The sequence below is a fragment of the Ranitomeya imitator genome, chromosome 2, assembly GCF_032444005.1.
Source record: "Ranitomeya imitator isolate aRanImi1 chromosome 2, aRanImi1.pri, whole genome shotgun sequence".
Classification (NCBI taxonomy): Eukaryota; Metazoa; Chordata; class Amphibia; order Anura; family Dendrobatidae; genus Ranitomeya; species Ranitomeya imitator.
Genome location: NC_091283.1, coordinates 506,420,537 through 506,439,872, shown reverse-complemented (window position 1 = coordinate 506,439,872; position 19,336 = coordinate 506,420,537). Strand labels below are relative to the sequence as shown.

At 41.4% G+C, this 19,336-nt stretch overlaps 1 protein-coding gene and 1 long non-coding RNA gene across 2 annotated transcripts; one reads left to right on the top strand and one right to left on the bottom strand.

Moving 5' to 3' along the window:
* Positions 1–3,726: 3,726 nt before the first annotated feature.
* Positions 3,727–10,284, bottom strand: LRRC3C (leucine rich repeat containing 3C). Its single transcript, XM_069751639.1, has 2 exons — positions 10,155–10,284; positions 3,727–4,707 (listed from the first exon to the last, which is right to left on the bottom strand). The coding sequence occupies exon 2, from the start codon at positions 4,622–4,624 to the stop codon at positions 3,842–3,844; it is 783 nt and encodes a 260-aa protein (XP_069607740.1). The 5' UTR covers positions 4,625–4,707; positions 10,155–10,284; the 3' UTR covers positions 3,727–3,841.
* A 1,763-nt stretch (positions 10,285–12,047) lies between these two features.
* LOC138667535 (uncharacterized) lies at positions 12,048–15,478 on the top strand. Its single transcript, XR_011318810.1, has 3 exons — positions 12,048–12,133; positions 12,321–12,386; positions 15,349–15,478. It is a non-coding gene; the product is annotated as an uncharacterized lncRNA (long non-coding RNA).
* The last annotated feature ends 3,858 nt before the right edge of the window (positions 15,479–19,336 follow it).

Genomic DNA, 19,336 nt, shown 5'->3' with positions numbered 1-19,336 from the left:
TTGTGGTATGTATTGAAGGGGCCCACCGGGACTCTTTCGCCCAGGGCCCATGAAAACCTGGAGACGGCCCTGAAGACCCCCCACAGGCCACCCCGGACCACGAGCATATCATTAACTCAAAACTACAAATAAAGATTACACAACAACCACATTTCATTAACCAAGGTATCATTTTAATCAGTATAACGGCACCGACCTGACACTGTCTGTAGGTTACTGTGCACAATCCTGCTGACAGGTTCAAATTAACAATTCCCCTGTGTGACCTTAGTGGATTAAGGTACTTTTTTGGGGTATAAATGCTGGAAACATCTTCCCAACCTTCAAGTTTAGTGAAAAAGCCTTGCAGATGAGAAGTGAAATGTCTTTAGTTTTAAATCAAGTTGATATCACCATTGCTTGATGCACCATCATCTCGATCAGTGGTTTAAAACCCGTTAGTTTCAAAACTAAAATAACCATCATACAGCTGGGAGCTGTAGTTCCTCAACAACTGGAGAAACAGATTTCAGGCCACTAATCTAGATGCACTTAAAGGTTTCAGGAAAACCCCTTTAAGAAGTGTTCCAAGCACCTTAGGGTACATTCCCACGGTCAGTAAACGCTTTGGGTTGGACGCTGCATACTTGTGAGGCGTCCAACCCGCAGCATCCAGATGTTATAGCATAGTGGAAGGGATTTCAAGAAATCCCATGCCCACTGTGCGTGCTGAGACGCTTGCAGATCACCTGCGGAGACAGACATGCGGCGCGTCTTCCCAGACTGCAGCACGTCAATTTATCTTGTGGCGACGCGAGTCTCCGCAAGATAAATATCACCAATTCCATGTATTAGGTGCAGTGAATTCGCATAGTTCAGAGAACACATGCGGAATCACCTGCATTCAATAGCCATCAGCGCTTTGAATGCAGCGGACATGTGCTGCATCCAAAGCGCTGCCGATTACTGAGATAATAGCAAAGAGACTAATGTGGAAACCCTATAAATGGGCACAAATAAAACAATTTACATTTCTGCTTATATTGAAATAAATACACATAACATCAAAATACTTTTTTAATAAAAATTTATATTTATTGATACAGTATCTAATAATTAAGGCAAGAATCTTTCAGAATCAGCTGTTTCCATTCAATTACACAGGAATTGCAGCCGCCTGTCAACACAAGGGAGATGTCTTGTAATTAGCATCAGTTTAATGTACATTACATCTCACCATGGCCGACATCACTTCTTTTCTACTAATTGTACAGTGATCTCCTTACAGCTTTTTGACTTTGAACAATCTTTAATAGAGAGAGTTATGGGTTACTATACAATTTCCAGATATTCTCTGATTATAGATTATTAGACCAAGATAAATAAATTCCACTGTTTCGGTCAGAATCTCTATAGAATGTCCAATAACAATTATAGATTATCTGCTCAGGATCATTATGGGCTTTTACACTTATCTTTCACTTGAATGTCAAATACTAAAGGTACCTTCACACTGAACAACTTTCCAACGAGAACGACAGCGATCCGTGACGTTGCAGCGTTGCGTTTGACACGCAGCAGCGATCTGGATCCCGCTGTGACATCGCTGGTCGTCGCTGAAAGTCCGGAACTTTATTTGGTCGTCAGGTCGGCGTGATTCGTCATGTTTGACAGCAAAAGCAACGATGCCTGCAATGGATTTCAATGAAGCGAACAACCAGTGAGAACGATAAGTACGTCACTGGATCGCTCCTGCATCGTTCAGCTGTTGCCGGTGTTTGACGTCTCCTAGCGACCTAAACAGCGACGTTGCAGCGATCGGCTCGCTGTCTATATCGCTACAGTGTCGCTTAATGTGACGGTACCTTAAGTCAGGGTTAGTATGAAATGTTTACTGATCTTTTGATTATCTGATCGAGATCAGTGCTAGACTTTTACAGAATTCTACATGGCCTAGTACAACCTTCCTCAGCCATTATTGTATCCCTTGTAGAAGGGTGTCACAGTTTTTGGTCAGCATTGGCTTTCCCCTGATCAGTAAAATATACTAAAATAAAAAGTCTGTTTTCTTCTTTTTTTTGTCCAAAATTCTTTACACAAAGGGTTAAGAAATATTTGTAATAAACAAATGTGTTAAATTTCCATCAATCCACAAATGTCTTCTAAAATTCGGTTTATAGGCTTTGGATCTCCATCCACAATGTGCAGTTCATACCCTTAGTTATAAATATTATGTAAATGGTATGTAAATCTATTGGTTATGCTTGGGGTATCAAATCTGTTCCGAAACAGAAAGGCAATTTTGTATTAAAAGAAAAATATCAGCTACAATGTTGACCCCTGGTGTCTGCTCAGCGTATCAACTAGGTAGAAATTTGGACAATCATGTTGTTATGGGTTAGTGAGGATCTTATGTGGAATTATTAAGAAGGCTCCTGTGTAAGGACAGATAATTTAAAGGCACACATGTAATTTGTCTGTATAAAACAATGATGGCAAAGGTCATAGACTTCATTGATCGGTTAATACTGTTTATTTAAGAGAAAGGGACAAAGGATTTTTCTCTAAAGTTGTAAGTTCTAATGACAGTTAAAGGTGTTGTCTCATAAATCTATGAGTGCCAGGGGTCTGACTGCAGAGACCCCCACAGAATGGGCTATCAATGCTCTATTAACTGTCTATGATGCTTTATTCACATGGGATCTAACATCATGAGCACATCTAGTAGATGACTACACTAAATTTGCCACCAGGAATTTGGTCATTCTGATGTCCCACCAAAGCAAAGGTTTTTTTTTAAACTGATTTCAAGGCCTAATCTAATCTAAAACATTTGAAGTTAGATATCAAGATGGATAAAGGTGTCACCTTTTTGTTGTTTTGTGTATTTGTTGGACTCTGCCCACTGTATCTGTCCAACACTTACATCTTAAAGAAACCTGACCCAAGTCTTATTTTCATACCTAGAATGGATGTCATTATGGTGCCTAAAATTGGGATAGGATGATATTGCAAGGAAAGTTCCCTAAAGATTTTCTCAAAGAAAAAGATTACTGTCCTACTCGGCATTAGTGATGAGCAAGTGTACTCGTTGCTCGGGGTTTCCCGAGCACGCTCGGTTGGTCTCCGAGTATTTATGACTGCTCGGGGATTTAGTTTTCCTCTCAGCAGCTGGATGATTTGCGACTGTCAGACAGTTTGATTACATGTGGGAATTCCCTAGCAACCAGGCAACCCCCACATGTACTCAGGCTGGGTAGTAGCTGTAAATCATTCAGCTGAGGTGATGGAAACTAAATCTCCGAACACTAACAAATACTCGGAGGTCACACAAGCATGCTCGGGGAAAACCAGAGCAACGAGTACACTCGCTCATCACTACTCGGCATTATTTCATGAAGTTTGATTCCAAAGGATATATGAACGTAGGGGGTTCATTCAAGTGATACTTCTAACTTAATTTTTCAGTATGTTCAATTATAATCCACTTCATTTTTGGAAGATTTTTGATTGGACCTTTTGCCATTTTGATATGTAAATGAGGATATGTGATCCGTGTATTTATTCCCCTGTTGTGTGTTTGGGGTCTATGAACTAAGGTGAAAGTCCACCTAAATATTAGGCAGTGTCACTAAGTTGTCTTTAACAGTATATATTCTATATTTACTACATTTGGTCATTTTTCTATGCATATACAGGCAAGAAAATTAGAAAATGTGAGAACAATACATCTTCTTTTGTGATGTTACGAAACTCTGAAATGGCAGTATTAAGATAAACTTTCCAGCTTAAGTGTTAAGTCATAGGGTGAGCAAATGGCAAAAATAACATTTGCACCCTTAACTGCAAGTCTCTACAAGAGTCAAACCACAGTGCTTAGCGTAGAGGGCTCCTCAGTGTGTCTCTGCTTGCTTGGCAGGGATTTGAGGTACTCAAGGTGGCGTCGGGCATCCTCCTGGTTCTGGCGTACATAATACACCAAGTATGAGATGACCATGGCAAACCATCCAAACATTGTGACTAGCATGGCCACATCGGTGGTTCTCTTATAAGCATTGCACAAGTCCACATCTTTAACCACCTGCAGGAAAGGTTTTCCTGCATGTTCCTCTAGCACAGAACTAGCGCAGACAATCCCATTGGAGGAAGTTGGGTCTAATTCAACCATCCGGATCAATTCCTGAAGATCACAGTCACACATCCAAGGGTTGCCCGAAAGATTGGTTCTGGCCTTCAAGTTAGCAAAGACCTCCTTGTTGACTGACACTAGCTTGTTGGAAGACAGGTCTAGTGAAAGTAAATGATCGCTCAAACCCCTGAGAGCAGTAGCATCCAGGTGACCCAAGGAATTGTGTGAAAGATCTAGCTCCATAAGAACTGGGAGGTTTCGGAAAGCATCTGAAGGGAGGTAGGTAATCAGGTTGAAGTCTAAATATAGGCGATTAGTGTCATTAGGAATGTCTTTCGGTACTTCTGTGAGCTGGGCATTGCTGCACCTCAGAGTCTTGTACCCGTCCTCCTGGGAGGAATGGCATCCTTTGGGAAATGTTGTGGCTGGCTGAAAGCAGAGAGACATGAGGACCAAACTGTGTAGAAGCAGCCATGTTGCCAGTGAGCGTCGAAGGTACCAGTCCAAGAAAGGCATGGCAGGCCAGCAGCATACTCAGAGGGTTGAGATTATAAGGATAATGCTCAGGACTGGGGGAACCCGGGGTATTTACATATTTTCTAGAAGAAAAAAAAACACCAAGAGTGAATTTGATAGCATAGTTGTATTTATGAAATATCTTTCAGTATGGGCTTCTCTCCTAGCATCATAAAACCTATTACAATTTTGAAATTAGGACAAGTCCTATATCAACCAGACTCCAATAAGACTTTTCAGCTCTGTATTTCTCCTATTACACAAACATCAGATATCAAGACATGTAACTCTCACCTCTGCCTAATACAGAGGCGAGGGCATAAGCCACCCCACTCCTCCTTTTACATAAAACACCTTCTCATGTAAACCTGAGAGGATAGCTGTCATGTCCTCCTTAATCCCTTCTGTACCGATAAGGGAGTATTTTCTTCTCATCCTCTTCCATTACATGACGTAATCTCTTTTTCTTCGCTTGCCATAAATCTAGACAAGACATATGCAGAAGAGGGTTTCTCTGTTTTGATTTGACTAGACAAATTTTGGTTGGGGACAGCAGAAGCTGGATCGTTTTGGCACCAGCGGCAATATGCGAGAATGATTGTGCTAGGTTGGATTTTTATTATGTAAGCGGCAGGATTTACCAGGGTCAATAGGGATAGCCGTCGTGGAGCTGGGGCGCCACAACGCTCCCCCCTAGGGTGCCAACCTCCGCAGCTAGGCAGGGGCATTTCTAGGTGCCGTAGCTAGGGCTGTCTAGTCTTTTTCCCCACTAGTATTTTTGTTGTTTTGAGCACTTTTTTGTTTGAGTTTGTTTTTTTGTGATGGTTTTCTTTTGTACACGGAAGTCTGCCTTGGTTTTTAATAATAAAGTATATTGATTTTTAACGTTAGGGCATTTTCTATATGATTTATATGGATTTTTATTATGTAACCACGGCTTTAAATCACCTTTACAACAAAATAATAAAATTAATCAAAAATTATATGTACCAAAAAATAATACCATTTAAAAAAAATACAATTCAATTGTATAAAAAAAATTCTCATACAACTATATTGAATAAAAAACAAAAGTTATGGCTATTAAAGCAAAAAACTTTAAAAAAAAAACATTAAAATAATTTCTTGGTCCTGAATGCCCCAAAATCTGTGCAGTATTAAGGGATTAAATTATATGATGTTCTATTGTCTGTTCAAGCAGAAAGCTAAATTCAAAATTTTGCTGGATAATGAATAGCCGACAGCAGTGCAGAGCTCAAATGACAGCTACAGGTAAACTGTAAGTTCACAGGATTGTCTATAGATGATGCATAAACCAAATGGAGACTCCAAGAAGGAGATAGTAGAAAGGGAATGTGCCACCAAAAATTATGTAAGTTTTAAATCAGCTTTTTGTCTTAAATGTATTTTTAATGTGTTTTTCATATAACATTTTATATGAAAATTAAAAATAAGGAATCTTGCAGTTTTCATCTTATTTAGTTATTTAGACTCTATTTTCCAATTCTTTCAGGAATTCGACATGTGCATTAGCAGCGGTTGACTGACATAGACCCTTTCTTTTGTATTATAGCATCTAACGAGAGTGGGAAAGGGTCAGATGTGACATCACCTAATGTGATTGGTAGATTCTGTGTTACCAGCTGTGTATAGAGGTGTTACCTATCATCCTGCCTCTGATGATAAGAAGCCTTCCGAAAACCCTTCCTGAAAGGACAGGAAGTAAGGGTACCGTCACACTATAACATTTCGATCGCTACGACGGTACGATTCGTGACGTTCCAGCGATATCGTTACGATATCGCTGTGTCTGACACGCAGCAGCGATCAGGGATCCTGCTGAGAATCGTACGTCGTAGCAGATCGTTTAGAACTTTCTTTCATCGCTGGATCTCCCGCTGTCATCGCTGGATCGGTGTGTGTGACACCGATCTAGCGATGTGATCCAGCGATGCGTTCGCTTGTAACCAGGGTAAACATTGGGTAACTAAGCGCAGGACCGCGCTTAGTTACCCGATGTTTACCCTGGTTACAAGCGTTAAACTAAAAAAAAACAAACAGCACATACTTACATTCTGGTGTCCGTCAGGTCCCTTGCCGTCTGCTTCCCGCACTGTGACTGCCGGCCGTAAAGTGAAAGCAGAGCACAGCGGCTGTGCTTTCACTTTCACTTTACGGCCGGCAGTCACTGAGTGCGGGAACCAGACTGCAAGGGACGTGACGGACACCAGATGTAAGTATGTGCTGTTTGTTTTTTTTTAGTTTAACGCTTGTAACCAGGGTAAACATCGGGTAACTAAGCGCGGTCCTGCGCTTAGTTACCCGATGTTTACCCTGGTTACCCAGGGACCTCGGCATCGTTGGTCGCTGGAGAGCTGTCTGTGTGACAGCTCCCCAGCGACCACACTACGATTTACCTACGATCACGGCCAGGTCATATCGCTGGTCGTGATCGTAGGTAAATCGTATAGTGTGACGGTACCCTAAGAGTCTAAAGTAGACCCAGTAGCTAGTACGAAAATTGCAAGATTCCTAATGATGTTTTTTATTTTTTTAAACAGATTGTAATATGGAAAAATAAAATTCCCACATTTTAGACTGTACATGAAACATGAAAAAAAACTTAATTAAACCTCAGGGCATTTCTTGAAGACACGTGCCTCCTTATATTAAAGGGGTTGATCAAAACTTTATAAGATCCTTTCATGTGAACAAATTGCGATAGATAAGCTCTTTTATAAATATCATGCATGGACAACCCCTTCACTCTTTGGGTGCGAGTAGACATGAGCCTCATCACGTCTATACTCCTATATGCACGAGTTGCACTATATGTGATCTAACTTATGGGGATTTATATTTGCTGGCAATCTAATCTGTACCATGGTATTACTTTTATGCTTGAATTAACTGTTTTGGTTTTATGTATCGATTATATGATACATATACCTATATATACCATTCATGCAGAAATTAGTTTCTGTAATGATTCAATATTATTTTGTGATGCCTCCTCATTTTGTTTGTCTTTTTCCTTTGTGGCTTACCTAACATATATTTGCGTGACTGTCATGTTGGATATATGCTTGTCTTTTAATTTATTATAAAAAGTATTTATATTTATTTTAGTCCTGGCACATTTTTTGTTGAGTTGGTTTTGGGACTCCTTACCGTCAGCGTTACAAGGTCTTCTCTTATGATATTGATGTCATGATAGGTCATCAGTATCAAATTGGTGCCAGTCTACCACCCTGCACCTCCACTGGTCAGCTGTTTTCAGCTTTGGCAGCAGCCACGTGTAAACAATGAACATAGGCAGAACAGCAAAGTGCGATTCACTATGTTGTGGCAGTTGCTCAGAACTGCAGCTCAGCCCATATCTACTTCCTTAGGAGATGTGCTGCAGTACCAGAGAATGTCCACTACACAGTGAATGGAACTTTGCAGTTTGCTCACATCCGGTCACCGCCAGAGTCAAAAGCAGCTGATCAGTGGGAGTGCCAGGTTTTGGATCCCCACCAATCTGATATTGATGATTAGGCCATCAATATCATAAGCCTGGAAAGCCCCTTTAAAATTTTGTAGAATTTCTTGAATTCAATTACTCTTAAACCCTTTAAGGGAGAAATATAATTTATCTGAGATGACTGGTAATTAGCATTTTTTATTCTATTGTGCCTGGCTTCAACTAGTAACAACGAACTTCTTCCAACTTTCCCACCTCACTTCCTATCACGGAACTCTGCAATTAATTATTTACTTTCTGCTGGAAATGACCTTTTCACATGAATTAATCAATACCTCATAGGTAGAGTAATTGCTATAGAAACTTAATCGTCAGTCTGTATAGGATAGAGAAGGCTTACTTCTCTCCTAGATTTGGCAAGAAAACAAGAAGAAATCGCACAGTGTGAAATTGGCCAACCACACTTATGGCCATCAGCCATATTCTGTCACTTCACCAAACAGGTCAAGGAAAGACAGTAAGCTTCCAAACCATTTCCATGGGGCAATAAAGGATCATCATTATGAAATCCAACATGCTTGATCTTTGTTTTGTTAGTTGGATTGCTCCATATACATGATATTACTGCCAAATCCCACCAACAATTATCTATTATGTATGGCCAGCATCTAGCATTACCTCCTGTTTCTATACATGTGCCCTCTTATAACGCAGGTGGGGTTTGAGCACTGTGTAGTCAGATCAGCATCAAATCATTAGAATGTTTACAAAAATATTTAGAATTGAGAGTCCTCAGTGGTTGATACCTTTTAATGGCTAACTGAAAAGATGGTAACAAATTGCAAGCTTTCGAGACTACACAGGTCTCTTCATCAGGTGATGACTAAAATCAATTCTATACATCAAAAGATGAGTATGTTTCTTTTGTTAAAGAAAGTGACCAAATCATATACATGGTATTAATATGGAGCTCACCTTACAGATTACAAGTTAGCCACAAGCCTTTGGTTGGCACAAGTTAAATCAACAGGTAAGTATACTGTGCAACATGAGAAGACTGCCTGTTGTTACATGGGCGGCATCATCTGCCTGTCTGTTCAGCATGAGCGTAATGATCAGTTTGATGAAGATTAGGTATAATTTGCAAGCAGCTGCAGGGACTAGAGGATTCAATTCGAACCAGGGCAACATCTGCATGTACTTTACGTATGTTTCTAATGCTAAAGGCTTCCTCAAAATACTTCATTTACTCCTCAGCCCGATGAAGCAAGGGTTAAATGGCTTCCTGAAATGGACCCAGTGTGTGTTGGAAGAAACTTCTGAGAAGGATTATATCATGCGTAATGCTCTGCAGAATATGACATTTTTGGGAGGCATCATATGGGGCTGCTAGGAGTGGTGTCATATTAAGGACGAATTACACCGATCACAGGGTTTTCTAAAGTATTACATTGATGTTTCAGACATCCGGACATTACTCAAGGGAATAGTCCGAATGCTATGGTTCATCACTGTGATTTGTAATAGTCAGGAACCACTGACAGGTTGATGGATTCATTAATGTATAATTGGATGTTTAGTGGTTCAATGGCTGCTTGCTATTTTCCTGACTAGGCAGCAGAATTAACCCTTCCGTTTCTTTAAAATACCAAGCTACACAGTATTACATGAAATATCAGTTGTAGAAAGCCTCAGGCATATTCTTCTGTCTCTTCTAGAAAGGCTTGGAGATCTTGCAGGCTTAGAGGGCACACCCTAGCTTGGTGGAGAAAATAGTTTGTGTTTTGATGAAAGCGATTCATTATTATCTTATGCAGCCACGTTACTGGGGAATCCTTTTAACCTCTTAAAGACAAGTAACGTCTAAGAAGCAATCCCTAAAGGAGTTCCCTCTTGTAGGAGCACTCCTAGGGAAAGCCCATCAAGTGTTCATCAGAACAAGAAGATATACTATATGAACCAAGAGGATATCCCATGACAACCATTCATTTCAACATACTAAGAAATATCAGTTAGGGAAGCAATTTCATCATATCTAAAAAAATTAAGGAAAATAAAAATTACCTGCATCTCCACTGGTTACCCTAACCCGTCTTTGATATGTTAGGGCAGGTGGTTGAATTCACCTGAGAGTCCAGAGAACAGGTCAACCTGACATTAGATTCATTCATTCATAAGCAACAGGCGTCTTCTTTCCTACAAGCTTTCAATAGATAGAAAGTTGGTGTGATGATCCAGGAGCCTCTGTCAGGCATAGTCATGGAGATGGTGGAAGAAGAGAAGCTCGCCTGTTATTCCCAGGTCCTGCTGGGATTATTAGAGTGGTGAAGGGAAGTCACAGATCTCTCAGCTGTAGCCCATCCTCACCTCTCCCTAACAAGCTCTCTGTGTGTTTTCCTGCACAAGAATGAGGTCTCTCAGCTGGGGATTGGAAACTCCGCCTGATGTGAAAGAAGGAGGGAGGGAGCGAGGTGGATAAAGAGAAAAGACAGTAGACACTGGATAGGAGTATGGAGGAAAGGAGAAAATAAAGATGGAAAGGAAAAAAAATATTCCATAGGAGGAATTGCAACTATTTGTAAAGGTGAGAGTGATACCTAAGAGCTTGCAAGTGTACAGTCCATCATAATCCAGAATCATAGCACCCATAGTCCCATGACTCAGGGTGTAGAAACCTCTCTGCAAGCAACAGACTTCAGAAGCAGTGGCGTAACTTGAAGCTTGTGAGCCTCAATACAGTATTTCCATCATGTCCCTCAACTATCACAGGTTTTTAAAAAAATTGATCTGTCTTCTCATATTGGCAAAAAAAAGTCTTTTGGAAGCCAAACCCTATCTCTGCCCCCACAGTTGTTGTGTCCCTATTCATAAATCAAGTATATGCAAATTGCCTCTTTAGAGAGAAAGAGGAATTAAACTCTATATAGCGCTACCTGTTGGAAGTAGCGATCCTACAAGTCACAATCAACCCTTTAACGAGTCGTGCAATATGACTTAGGATAAAAGCCAAATCAGAATCTCAATTTACAGACACGGTGTTTCGGGCTGTTGGCCCTTGTCAGTGCAAAGTATGAAATCTGATTTGGCTAAGTGAGAGGCTCTGGACTGGGGTCTAAGGGGTAAGGCAAGTATAAGATTTCATTCAGATGTATCATTTTTTGCGTATGTAAAACACAGACAATTGTCATCAGTGCTTTGGATCTGAGTTTCAACATTAATGTTTGGTCAGTATCATTTTTTACCATCACTGTTTGGTCAGTGGTTTTCACATATGGATAAATAGATACATTTACAAAGCTTTTCCTATTGTTTGCAGTGTTAATAATGAACTAATGCCATCCACAGGCTTTCGCAGATTGATAAGGTGTTTGGGGGTGATGGGCCAGGCTCTCAGGTGGCCACTGATCGGAGGTGGGAAGATCAAGCATTAATCCTACAGAGCATGGTGATTAAGAGAACAAAATTGTGGTGGAACCATACATTTCTGGAGAAAAATCTTGCTAAAAAAATTATACCCGGAGGCCTGAGGATCTGTGTAATTCCTACTTTTCCAGTGGAGGATGACAGGTTTGTGGCCAGGTGGGAGGAGGCGTGCAGTGGCTGTTCCAATGTATTGATGAATCTCCTAAATGAACTCAATAGTGTTAAAATCACGCAACTCGACATATCAATTAAAACTATGGAGCATGAACTTAAAATGGGATGTACCCCTGAAAAACTGGCTATTTTTAATGGACAGATGGAAAAGACATTGGAGGGTGTGGTCAAGAAAATACACGATACCAACTAAGTAAACTAAATAGAGATCTTCGTGATTATGAAAATAATCGGGTATATATGTGGAGGAAGCTGTTACCACAGGGACAACCTGTGAGACTTACCCCCTCACAAACATCCATCTCGTGAGTGATCAATCTGAGGTATCTGGCACGTCTATGATTACTAGGTCAGGAGCATCTATGAGGAGGCAAAAAGATCTTAATTTACACCCATATAGATGACGTGAATATCAGTCCCCGGAGTTTCCAAGACGTGACAATAAGGTAATTAATCTGAGCCAACATAGATTTACGGATGTTGATTTGGCACTCCTTGAGAAAGGCCTATCCTTTTCCCCAGCTGCACCATTTGATGCCTTTATGGCTGTAAAGGATCTTCATAAGTTTGCACGCTCATTGATCTTTAAAAAGTATTTTTTTAATGGGAAACTTTTTGAATTATTTCCTACAGAGGAAGAACAGATAGCGCTATGCGCTTTGGAAGAATTGGCTATCGAACATAATACTCAAGAGGGAGGTAAGGTGCCATCAACTATTTGTCCTAAATCCAAGAAGTTCCCCTCCCTGTCTTCATGCCCAAATGTTGATTTATTCGTACAAATAGTGACCAAGGAGTTCCTTGAGACTCCACGATATATACATCAGGACAATCTTTCTAAAGACGAACGTAGGCGTCTGCGCGTCCTTCAGGGTCTACCTGATGTGGTTTTCAAGCCGGCGGACAAGGGGCGTAATATTGTGGTATGGCCTAAAGTTCTCTATGAGAGGGAGGCCTTCCGACAATTGAATAATTCTGTGTGTTATAAAAAACTTACATTTAACCCCTTGTCCGTCTATTTGACACAGTTACAGACTATTATTAATAACGCCAGGGAGGTGGGGACAATCACCAAGGAAGTAGCTACTGCCCTTATGGTGGTGGAACCCACAATCCCCACCTTCTACCTGTTACCTAAGTTCTACAAGGACGCGCAGACGCCTCCTGGTTGCCCTATCATATCAGGCAGGGGGAACTTCTTGGAAAATGTAAACCACTGGGTAGATTCCAAATTACAGCCCCTTGTGGAGGGATTACCATCTTTCCTCAAGGATACTGGTGATGTGTTGAGGCGTGTAGATGGTCTTTGGATGAGGATGCGATGTTCGTTGCAGCGGACATCGAGTCCTTATATACTAGTATTAGGCATGATGATGGCCTCAGGGCAGTGGAATTTTTCTTGGAGACATCAAGTCTACGTAGAGCCATTAGGGAGTTGGTACTTGAGTTGCTTGGCTTTACATTAACCCATAATTTTTTTGTTTTTAAGGGGTCCTTCTTGCTGCAGCTCCAGGGGAAAGCTATGGGGGCATCTTTTGCCCCTGTGTATGCTAACCTGTTCCTGGGGCTGTGGGAGAGGGACCTCTCCCTGCCGGATCAGCCGTCATCAATGGGCCTATTGCTGATCTGGCAGGGACCTAAGAAACAACTCCAGGAGTTTATGTCGTCTCTAAACGTGAATGACCGTAACATTTTTTGTGACCTATAAATGTGACGTGGAGATGATAGAATTTCTGGATGTTACACTTAAGCGGGATAGTAATGGTGAAATACAAACATTTTCCGTAAGCCCACCTCTACTAATATGCTTCTGCACGCCACTTACTTCCATCCTGGTCATATGATTCAGTCAGTCCCCACTGGACAATTTTTGCGTCTCCATAGACTTTGTTCAACAGATAATGACTTTATGATACAAGCCGAAGACTTGAGACGTCGATTGATTGAACGGGGTTATAGTATTCGGAAAATTAAGAAGGCCTATAACAGGGCGAGACACTCGTCTAGACATTCTTTATTGTCTGGAAGAAAAGATAACAAGGATCAGGATATTGTCCATTTTGTGACTAACTTTCACTCTCATTTTCCACACATGAGAAGAGCATTAGCGAGGTCCTGGCATATCCTAAGAGCCAACCCCCATTATTTCGAGGTTTCTATCAGAGAGGGCATCTATAACAGCAAGACAATCTAGAAATCTATGAGACCATTCGGTCCATAGCCACTACGTAGGGGAACCTAGAACTACTTTTTTGGATGCGGCGGGGGAAAGGCCTGGATGCGTCCCCTGTGGTCGCTGTGTTGCTTGTCCTAATGTTGATCGCTGCAATACCTTCACGAACTCAAACGGCTCACGACAGTTTGAAATCAGGAAGAGAATTTCGTGCATGGACAGAAATGTGATTTACTATGCGGTATGTCCATGCAACAAAATTGATGTGGGCCTCACCACAAGACAGTTGAAAATACATACCCTGTTTCCCCGAAAGTAGGACCCCCCCGAAAGTAAGACAGGGTGGGGGTTTCGGGGGGGTCCTCCAATGTAAGGCCTCCCCCGAATGTAAGGCAGGGTTGGGGGGGCCGCTGTGAAATGTAAGGCCCTTACCTTTGGGCCGCCGCTGTCCCCCATTGGGTCCCCAGGCTCCAGAGGTGTCCTCAGGTGCAGCTGGGCGGGTCCAGCGCTCATGGGGTTAACTCGCCGTGTTAACCCCGCAATCCGCCCAGCTCAACAGCTCATTGGCCGCCCCTGCTCCCCACGTCACCGCCGGCCCCCGGCTCGAGCGCTGATTGGCCCAGCAGCTCGGGCTGTAATTGGCCGCCCCAGCCCCACGTCACCGCTGTTTCTCTGCTGATTGGCACAGCGTTCCCTGCAGCACAGGCCTTCCGCACCCACAGCCGCACCGCAGAGGAAAACGTCCAGCATTTAAAAACCAAGTAGGGAAACATGTACTGTATAGGGTATGGGGCTGTGTGCAGTGGGATACGGCACTGTTATGGGGTATGGGGCTGTGTGCAGTGGGATACGGCACTGTTATGGTATGCAGGCAGAGGGTATACGGCAATTACCGTACAGTACCGTACCGTAGTGTGTTACTGTTACCGTACTTTGATTTGTTGTCTGCTTTCCAGTTGAACGGTGTAACGTTAAGTACTGTACTGAATTTGAAAATTGTCATTTTTTTTTCCGGCTAATGTAAGACCTCCCCCGAAAGTAAGACAGGGTGGGACTTTTTGGGGTAAAATTAATGTAAGACAGGGTCTTACTTTCGGGGAAACACGGTATTAGGGAGCACGTTCGAGGTATTGCGGCTGCAGCGACCCAGGTGGACGTATCCGCGCTGAAGACTCTTCCACGCCACTTTAAAGAGCATCACAATTGTGATGATGTCTTCTTAGGGTTCGTGCTATAGATAAATTAGAAGGTGGTATTCGGGGTGGTGGTACCTCAAAGAGATTAGCACAGATGGAGTCCAGGTGGGTTTGGACCCTTTGTACGGTCCATCCATCTGGACTCAACGAAAATATGAGTTTTGCCCCTTCCTATGATCAGTATTCCACCTCCATTTATGATTGTTGATTATGGCCCTGGTTACACATTGAAATGTTACCTGGTATGTGTATCGTTTTTAACTTTTAACTTTTATATTGTTTTTATCAACAGTGATAGCATTCTACAGTATGCCACTTAATTCGTCTGTGGTCTGATTAACAAGCGTCACTTTCTATTCCACGTGTCCAAGATATGTCCAGCTTATGGGAATGTGATACAATGGGAATGTGATACAATGGAGAATGAACTTTAATATACGATCTAATGGCATGTTGGACTATAATATACGATCTAATGGAATATGAGAAACTACGCAAGCATCGGATGCTAACGTCACTTGGGATTGTTTATTTTGTTTTGAGCACCATATTACGGTTATTGGGGATTTGATTTAGTATCCATTGGGTGAGTTTCCTCCTTGTACTGTGACATTACTTTCCCGGCCTGGACGCGCGCCTCTTCTCTTCCTCCGCTGCCCCGGGCTGCTCTTGGCGTCTGTTCGTGAATGGTGGTGTCCAATCAGGACCTGCTGTCACGTGACACCGACGCCGCCTGGCGTCGCGGTTGGTATGGAGATGTGCGCGTCATGATGAGCCGGGAACGTCATTTCCGGTCATGAGGGAAGCTGATTCAAGCCGCAGTATGAGCATAAATTGAAGTCACACTAGTGACATGCAGGTCCCCCGAAGAAGGAAGGTCTGAAACGCGCGTCAGGGCGGACGCACTGGGACTGATCCGTGCCTGAAACCCTAAACCACAGGTAATTATAGCTAATGGTTATACTATGTTATATTGTGTATACTTAGGTGTTCCCTGTCTGGTGGATACAGCCTAGACTAATGGATTATTATGGTCCGGCGGTGTTTAGAGGGATTTGAGGGAGGTGATAGATAATTTAATATACTTGCTATGATTTAGGATTGAAAAATTATTGATACTCCTTAGCTACGGTTTCAGGTCCCTGCGTGGCCATTTTTTTGCACTATACGTGTGTGACAAATTATGTGTGACTATTCCTCCATACCCCAATTCACTGTATTTTAATAATAATAAAATTTATATCTTTATACTAAGAAAGATCCTAGTATCATCTGTTCCGCTGTAATGGTTAGATGCCATCCACAGGCTGTACATAATTTTCACAGACCCATAGACTTGTATTGGTACTTTTCAAATCTCCATGTTATTTGCCCACATGGTCCTTAAATAAACATGGACTATGGAAGACTATTTAGTCATCATCATGTAGATCGGCATTGTTATACCAGGATGTTCGGTTGAGAGACAAACAAAAACACGCATACCAGGTTAAGTAAACCCATAGACTATAAGCAATGGGTATGTGTTCTATCCATGAATATCACGGATACAACACGTACATGAAAAATAGACGTCTGAATGAGGCCTAACACATAGCATGAATTCAAGGCCAGCCATGCTGATGAATAAAGAAGCACTCCCATCAAAACACTTATGCTCTTAATATATTCCAATCATCATATTATATTGCACTGTGTAGCTTGTCCCTGCATGAATCATTCCCCTCTTAAACTTCTGAACCAGCTGTTCCCTCCTCCCCCTGCCAGGAACTTTTGCAGTGACTTATGACTCATGCAGGGAAAATTGACCTCCTGTTTCTACATAGAGCTTAGAAATTCAGCTCGTCTATTTTAATCATGTGATGTTATAGACCTAATGGAAAGAAGAATTAGCTGGGTAGAAATGGAAAAAAAGCAATTGTAAGTACGCTGTGCTATATAATATGATGACTGCAGTGTATTAAGAGGATACAAACTTTGATGGGAGTTCTTCTTTAGCCACTGCAGACTATATCTCCCATTATATTCAAAAACTCAAAGATTGACTATCTGGCATAGGCTAACCATAAGGCTGGAGTCACACTCAACATATAAAAAAAAAAAATCGGTCCAATTATGACGGCCGAGAATCGAACCAATGTTCTCCATATGGAGATCCGTGTGTAATCCAATTGCAATGCAATGATGCGATTTCCTCGCATTTAGTATCCGTAGGACATCCGTATGCAATGCGATTTTAACATGAGCTTTTTCTCTGTCATTTACACATCGTTTTAAAACTAAATATTCTTCAAAACATACAGTTAGGGCCAGAAATATTTGGACAGTGACACAAGTTTTGTTATTTTAGCTGTTTACAAAAACATGTTCAGAAATACAATTATATATATAATATGGGCTGAAAGTGCACACTCCCAGCTGCAATATGATAGTTTCCACATCCAAATTGGAGAAAGGGTTTAGGAATCATAGCTCTGTAATGCATAGCGTCCTCTTTTTCAAGGGACCAAAAGTAATTGGACAATGGACTCTAAGGGCTGCAATTAACTCTGAAGGCGTCTCCCTCGTTAACCTGTAATCAATGAAGTAGTTAAAAGGTCAGGGGTGGATTCCAGGTGTGTGGTTTTGCATTTGGAAGCTGTTGCTGTGAGCAGACAACATGCGGTCAAAGGAACTCTCAATTGAGGTGAAGCAGAACATCCTGAGGCTGAAAAAAAAGAAAAAATCCATCAGAGAGATAGCAGACATGCTTGGAGTAGCAAAATCAACAGTTGGGTACATTCTGAGAAAAAAGGAATTGACTGGTGAGCTTGGGAACTCAAAAAGGCCTGGGCGTCCACGGATGACAACAGTGGTGGATGATCGCCGCATACTTAATTTGGTGAAGAAGAACCCGTTCACAACATCAACTGAAGTCCAGAACACTCTCAGTGAAGTAGGTGTATCTGTCTCTAAGTCAACAGTAAAGAGAAAACTCCATGACAGTAAATACAAAGGGTTCACATCTAGATGCAAACCATTCATCAATACCAAAAATAGACAGGCCAGAGTTAAATTTGCAGAAAAACACCTCAAGATGCCAGCTCAGTTCTGGAAAAGTATTCTATGGACAGATGAGACAAAGATCAACCTGTACCAGAATGATGGGAAGAAAAAAGTTTGGAGAAGAAAGGGAACGGCACATGATCCAAGGCACACCACATCCTCTGTAAAACATGGTGGAGGCAACGTGATGGCATGGGCATGCATGGCTTTCAATGGCACTGGGTCACTTGTGTTTATTGATGACATAAGAGCAGACAAGAGTAGCCGGATGAATTCTGAAGTGTACCGGGATATACTTTCAGCCCAGATTCAGCCAAATGCTGCAAAGTTGATTGGACGGCGCTTCATAGTACAGATGGACAATGACCCCAAGCATACATCCAAAGCTACCCAGGAGTTCATGAGTACCAAAAAGTGGAACATTCTGCAATGGCCAAGTCAATCTCCAGATCTAAACCCAATTGAGCATGCATTTCACTTGCTCAAATCCAGACTTAAGACAGGAAAGACCCACAAACAAGCAAGACCCGAAGGCTGCGGCTGTAAAGGCCTGGCAAAGCATTAAGAAGGAGGAAACCCAGCGTTTGGTGATGTCCATGGGTTCCAGACTTAAGGCAGTGATTGCCTCCAAAGGATTTGCAACAAAATATTGAAAATAAAAATATTTTGTTTGGGTTATGTTTATTTGTCCAATTACTTTTGACCTCCTAAAATGTGGAGTGTTTGTAAAGAAATGTGTATAATTCCTACATTTTCTATCAGATATTTTTGTTCAACCCTTCAAATTAAACGTTACAATCTGCACTTGAATTCTGTTGTAGAGGTTTCATTTCAAATCCAATGTGGTGGCATGCAGAGCCCAACTCGCGAAAATTGTGTCACTGTCCAAATATTTCTGGCCCTAACTGTATATATGTACAGTATATATATATATATATATACTGTATATATATATATATATATGTATATATATATATATATATATAAATATTAGATTAATAGATAGATTAAAAGATGGCAAATGATATGCCGCATACAGTATAGAGTAGAATAGGTTAGAATAGAAAAGATGGAATAGATATATACACATAGAATAGATGTGTATATACAGTATATATATATAGTACAGACCAAAAGTTTGGACACACCTTCTCATTTAAAGATTTTTCTGTATTTTCATGACTATGAAAATTGTAAATTCACACTGAAGGCATCAAAGTTATAAATTAGCACAT

Bases quoted from the DNA above. Each gene is read 5' to 3' on its own strand.
- LRRC3C (XM_069751639.1), bottom strand. From the start codon at position 4,624: ATGCCTTTCTTGGACTGGTACCTTCGACGCTCACTGGCAACATGGCTG.